The following is a 6,719-nucleotide window of genomic DNA, read 5'->3' on the forward strand; positions in this document are numbered from 1 at the left end:
ACACATAGACACACACATATATGTATATATATATAATATACATAATATATATATTATATATAATAAATATATGTTAAAAATGAAAGCTTTCCTTGTTTAGAAAGTTAAAAATTAATAAACAAACAGTGAAAATGAAGTTAGAAGATTGTGGAGACATTTCAGTGATGGAATGTTTGCCTAGCAGTTCAAGGGTCCAATTCTCAGTGTCATGAGAGACAAAGACAGAGAAGTAACTAAGACAGATATATCCTTCACCTAACAAAATATATCAATTATACATTAAATGTGGGATTATTGATAAAAAAACTATACAAGTCAAACCTTTTAAGGACGTTATATTTTATATAAAAAACTATGTCAAAACTCTAAGACTTAAGATGCTTAAAAAAATCTTACAACATCATATATATGAAGCCACAACTATGTATATTTTCTGTAATGTTAAGCTAGGAATTTTGTATTAAATAGGGGAGGGTTGAATACTATGCATTTTAGTTAAGGGGTATTTGGTTTGGGAACTATTTATTCTTTGCCAAATAAAACTAGCATTATATAAAATGTATTAAATTAAATTAAAAATATTACTAGGCACTAATTAGTCAAACAGGTTCCTGTAGCATAACATATGGTTTACACCTTTGGTAGGCTTAACTTCAATCACACACACATTTTTTTTTTCATAACAAAACTTAAATTGGTCTTTTATACATGGATCATTTTAAGTACTAAAAGCATCCAATTTTGATACATACCAGAACTGAAAGATGAACAAGATATCTGAACTCCAGGTCTGGATCTCTCAGTGAATTTTACTGGGCGATCTCTAAAGAATAAAGTAAACATTTTTAATTCTATCAGGTTCATCTAACGGACAAAAATCTAAGCACACTGATGAATACTGATCTATTTAGCATCAGTATTAGTTTTAAAAAGCTGAAGAAAAGAAGACAATGAGGGCTATTATCATAATTTTAGTTAAAAGTTTTTAATCCTTATAAATATAATTTAACATCAAAATTTTGACAATAGTTTTGCAAACATATAGTCATGCTATTTAATGATATTATTATAAAATGTTCAGGGCTGGAGAGATGACTCAGGAGTTAAGAGCACTAACTACTCTTCCAGAGGTCCTGAGTTCAAATCCCAGCAATCACATGGTGGCACATAACAATCTGTAATGGGATCTGATGCCCTCTTCCGGTATGTATGAAGACAGCTACAGTAGACTCATATATATAAAATAAATAAAAAAGTTTTAAAATGTTCAAATACATCATATCCCACTCTTCGCTATGAATTTCATAGTCTCAACTATTTATAAGAATAGTCATCCTAAAATCACTAAATATTAAAATAAGTATGGATATAAATAAGCACGGGGGAATATTTACATATACATACTTCAATACTTGAACTACTATAACACCAAGGTAACGAAGATATATAAATTTGATTTTTCGCAAAATTCCTAAAATTTAAACTTACCTAAACTTCATTGTTTTTACATGCCATTGCCAGAAACAAATTGTTCCATCAGCACCAGTAGAAGTGAGGTATCTAGTTGTGCCTTTAGTTGATGGACAAAACTTAAAAAGAAGTTAAATAAGATTAAGTTTTCCCATTCAAACTATTTTTTGTATAAATACAGCACATAAATCATTTAAGACTTTCAGTGTCAGTCCACTGAGATGGCTTAGTGGGTAATGTGGTGCCACAATGAATGAACAAGGTCCTGAATTTAGTTCACTGAATCCAGACAACAGACTGAGAAAAACACCTAACATAAGTTCCCCTGACCTTCACACATGTGCTATGTATAGCACATGAATGCCTGAAGCCCACATACATGTACAAATACCACGTACACACAAAGAAAATAATTTCAAAGTCGGGTTTTATTGCTAACTAAAATTAAATAGATAAATGGAACTAGAAACAATAAAGAAATCACAAAGGGAGGCAACCCTGGAGTTAGAAAACCTAGGAAAGAGATCAGAAGTCATAGATGCAAGCACCACCAACAGAACACAAGAGATTAGAAGAGAGAATCTCAGGGGCAGAAGATACCATAGAAAACATTGACACAACAGTCAAAGAAAATGCAAAAAGCAAAAAGCTCTTACCCAAACATCCAGGAAATCCAGGACACAATGAGAAGACCAAACTTAAGGAAAATAGGTATAGAAGACTGAAGATTCCCAACTCAAAGGACTAGTAAATATCTTCAAAAAAATTATAGAAGAAAACTTCCCTAACCTAAAGAAAGAGATGCCCATGAACATACAAGAAGCCTACAGAACTCCAAATAGACTGCACCAGAAAAGAAATTCCTCCTGCCACATAATAGTCAAAACATCAAATGCACTAAACAAAGAAAGAATTTTAAAAGCAGTAAGGAAAAAAGGTCAAGTAACATATAAAGGCAGGTCTATCAGAATAACAGCAGACTTCTCACCAGAGACTATGAAAGCCAGAAGATCCTGGGCAGATGACATACAGACCCAAAGAGAACACAAATGCCAGCCCAGACTACTATACCCAGCAAAACTCTCAATTACCATCGATGGAGAAAACAAGACATTCCATGACAAAACAAAATTTACACAATATCTTTCCACAAATCCAGCCCAACAAAGGATAACAGATGGAAAACACCAACACAAGGAGCAAAACTACACCCTAGAAAAAGCAAGAAAGTAATCTTATTTCAACAAACCCAAAAGAGGATAGCCACAAAAACATAATTCCACTTCTAACAACAAAAATAACAGGAAGTAACAACCCTTTTTCTTAATATCTATTAATATCAATGGACTCAATTCCCCAATAAAAAGACACAGACTTTCAGACTGGGTATGTAAACAGGACCCAATATTTTGTTGCATACAGGAAACCCACCTCAGTGACAAAGACAGACACTACCTCAGAATAAAAGGCTGGAAAACAATTTTCCAAGCAAATGGTCCCAAGAAAAAAGCTGGAGGAGCCATTCTAATATCGAATAAAATCAACTTTCAATGAAAAGTTATCAAAAAAGATAAGGAATGACACTTCATACTTATCAAAGGAAATAAAAATCTAACAAGAAAAACTCAAAACTCAATTCTGAACATCTTGCTCCAAATGCAAGGGCACCCACACTCATAAATGAAACTTTACTGAAGCTCAAAGCATATATTGCACCCCACACAGTAATAGTGGGAGAGTTGAAACACCCCACTCTCAGCAATGGACAGATCATGGATACAGAAACTAAACAGAGATACAGTGAATCTCACAGAAGTTATGAACCAATTGGGTCTAAGACATTTATAGAACATTTCATCCTAAAGCAAAAGAATATACCTTCTTCTCAGCACCTCATGGTACCTTCTCCAAAACTGACCATATAATTGGTCACAAATCACACCTCAACAGATGCAAGATTGAAATAATTCCGTACACCCTATCAGCTCACTACAGACTAAAGCTGTTCTTAAATACCAACAAAAACAATGGAAAGCACACATTTACATGGGAGCTGAACAACTCTCTACTCAATGATAACTTTGTCAAGGAAGAAATAAAGAAAAAGATTAAAGGCTTTTTAGACTTTAATGAAAATGAAGACATATCATACCAAAACTCATGGGACACAATGAAAGCCATGGTAAGAGGAAAATTCATAACTCCTCCAAAAAGAGACTGAAGAGAGCTTACACTAGCAGCTTGACAGTACACCTGAAAGCTCTAGAACAGAAACATGCAAATATATGCAAGTGGAGTAGACAGCAGGAAATAATCAAACTCAGGGCTGAAATCAACCAAATAGAAACAAAAAGAATTATACAAAGAATCAATAAAACCAGGAGCTGGTTCTTTGAGAAAATCAACAAGATGATAAACCCTTAGCTAGAGGGCACAGAGACAGTATCCAAATTCATAAAATCAGAAATGAAAAGGGATACAATGAAATATATCTTGAATATTGTTTGTTGAATATTAACAGTTGAAAATATTAAAATTGCCAGGCGGTAGTGGCACATGCCTTTAATCCCAGCACTTGGGAGGCAGAGGCAGGCGGATTTCTGAGTTCGAGGCCAGAATGAGTCTACAGAGTGAGTTCCAGGACAGCCAGGGCTATGCAGAGAAACCCTGTCTCGAACAAACCACCCCCTCCCCAAAAAAAGAATGCTTGTTGCTCCTCCAGAGGACCTAGTTTTGGTGCCCAGCACCCACACTGGATGGTTTACAATGTCTTAGAATTCCAGTTATAAGAGCTGCAGTGCTGTCTTTTGGCCTCCACAGACATTACCACATACACCAACATATTACCCCAGCACACATATACATATAATAATACTAAAAATAAAATCTTAAAAATGAAAATAATATTTGAAGCTAAAATAAAATATTTCTGTGCTGTTTTAAATAATGTAACATAATACTTTTTAGAATATTTTAATAGAGAATGAATTCACAAATCTTTAGTACATTAAATTACAACAAATGCAGAAAATATATGTTCCTAAGAAAAAGCTGTGGATTTTTCTTTTGAGATCAGGTTTTGCTAGGTAATCCTAGCTGGTTTATAGCTTACTACGTAGACAGGCTGGTCCTGCACCTGCTGCTATCCTACCTCTGCCTCCAGAATACTGGGATTCCAGGTTTATGTCACCATACCCAGGTGATTTTGTCTTTCTAAAATTTAAACCATTTTTAATTGTTTTCTTTAATAAAATTAAATATACTAAATCTTTATTAATATCATTGAAGTATGAACAGAGTAAGAAAAAATACACTTGGCAATTTAAAGAATCACGACTCCTAAACGGACCACAGTCTTTTTTTTCTTTCATTTATTTATTTATTATTTTTCTACACTCCAGATTTTATCCCTGGGCCCTGGTACACCCTCCAACTGTTCCATACATATCTCATGTCTCCTCCCCACCCCGCTGTCTCCACGTGGATGTCCTGACCCCCCAAACACCACACAACCTGACTTCTAAACTCCATGGAGCCTCCAGTCTCCTGAAAATTAGGTGAAGCATCTCTAGTACACTTCTCTGATTCTGACCCTAGGCATTTTATGTTTCCTCAGAAAAGAATAATAGAGAAGGGAGGAACCATCTGTCTCCACGATGGCTAAGCCATAGGAAAACATTTAAAACCAGACCAGATTTTCCAGTATGGTTATGAATTTCAAAATCATAAATGAGGGGCTGGAAATATAACTCAGTGGTAGAACACTTACCTACCATGCACACAGCCCTGAGTATAATCCTTAATACCAGAATAAAAAAATCCCAAGTGAAAATAATTTCCATTGAGATAATAATTAAGGATTAATATATATGAGACTGATAAATATTTTGAGCTCAAATCAAAATAAATAAATCATCATACATATTAAGGTTAATTTGATTAGTTCAATCTAAAGCCTTATGTTTGAAATGAACATTGCATTGCCCATTACTATTATCTATTAGTACTGAATAGATGGAAAAAAAAACACGTTTTATGTAGCATGTCTTTTAATAGCTTCAGTACGCAGATAAAGAAAACTGTATTGCAAAGGCTAATACACTATCTATATCAGGAGTCAACAAATTATGGTCTACATGTACCATCCAGCTTGCTGACTCTTTGTATAAATAAAACTTTATAGAACACAATAACCGTATACTATCTGTGGATATTTTGTCACTTGTAAAAATAAAGTTGAGTGATTTGACAAAGACTGTATGCCCTTAGAAACCTAAAGTATTTACCAACTTGTCTGTAAATTTGCTGCTGATTAGTGATTCATAGGAGTGAGAACATGAACAATAAGAACTTTATTATCTCAAGAAATTCTAAAATTTAAATTTAAAGTTATATGATTAAGTTGCTTTAACAATCACATGTTGATATGCTGCTATATATTAGTTACATTATTTTATTTGACAAATAATGTTATATGTTGTTGAAAAAAGCAAATATATTTCTATTTCTTTTTGAGACAGGGTCCCTCTACTCTTGGCTGTCCTGGATAATGCTATATAGACCAAGCTGGCCTTAAACTCACAGAGTTCCTCATACCTCCAGCTTCTAAGATTAAAGGCATGTGCCATAATGCCTGGTAAGATAGAAAGGACATATATTTCTAACATACCAATTGATATATAGAGAATATTGAGCAAAACTAAACTACATAAAAAGAAACTGAAATTCTATCATTTGGTGGAAACCACTACTAATATATCATTTCATCTCAATGGTATTATTTATAAAAGAAAGGAAATAAAAAAAAGAAAGCAGTTAGCTCACAAAAAAAAAGGAAATAAACTGGAGGGATAATATACTGTGAATGAAAAGATAGCTAGTAAGTTATAGTAAACAATATAGACTGCCAATGGGTAATTATTACTGTGGACAAAATGCCATGCCAATGTGGGTGGTTAAAACTTTACAAAGCCTCACCCCTAGATGAAGAGCTACATGTAATCAATGGCTATTGAGGCAGGGAAAATAACTTTCTCTAGAGTTAAGCATATATGAGCAACAGTATGTGTACTCAGAAGATTGCATTTACATATACATATGTGTATAAATGTAACCATTATAATAAAAGAAGAGGTTCCAAATTTGACTGGGTGGCACAGGAGGAGTTGGATAGGAAGGAAGGGGCAGAAATAATATAAATGCAATACTTCTGTATAATATTAAAAAAATAATAAATAAAAAAAACAGTA

General features: G+C 33.6%; 1 protein-coding gene across 1 annotated transcript in view; it reads right to left on the reverse strand.

Moving 5' to 3' along the window:
• Brwd3 (bromodomain and WD repeat domain containing 3) overlaps positions 1 to 6,719 on the reverse strand; it is a gene marked incomplete at its 5' end in the record, with an annotated part of 95,991 nt that overhangs the window by 57,278 nt on the left and 31,994 nt on the right. Inside the window, 2 exons of the mRNA XM_031372147.1 lie at positions 753 to 823; positions 1,489 to 1,589. Of these exons, the coding sequence (XP_031228007.1) occupies positions 753 to 823; positions 1,489 to 1,589 (172 nt within the window). The remainder of the gene's footprint in view (positions 1 to 752; positions 824 to 1,488; positions 1,590 to 6,719) is intronic.

The sequence above is a fragment of the Mastomys coucha genome, chromosome X (assembly GCF_008632895.1).
Source record: "Mastomys coucha isolate ucsf_1 chromosome X, UCSF_Mcou_1, whole genome shotgun sequence".
Lineage (NCBI taxonomy): Eukaryota > Metazoa > Chordata > Mammalia > Rodentia > Muridae > Mastomys > Mastomys coucha.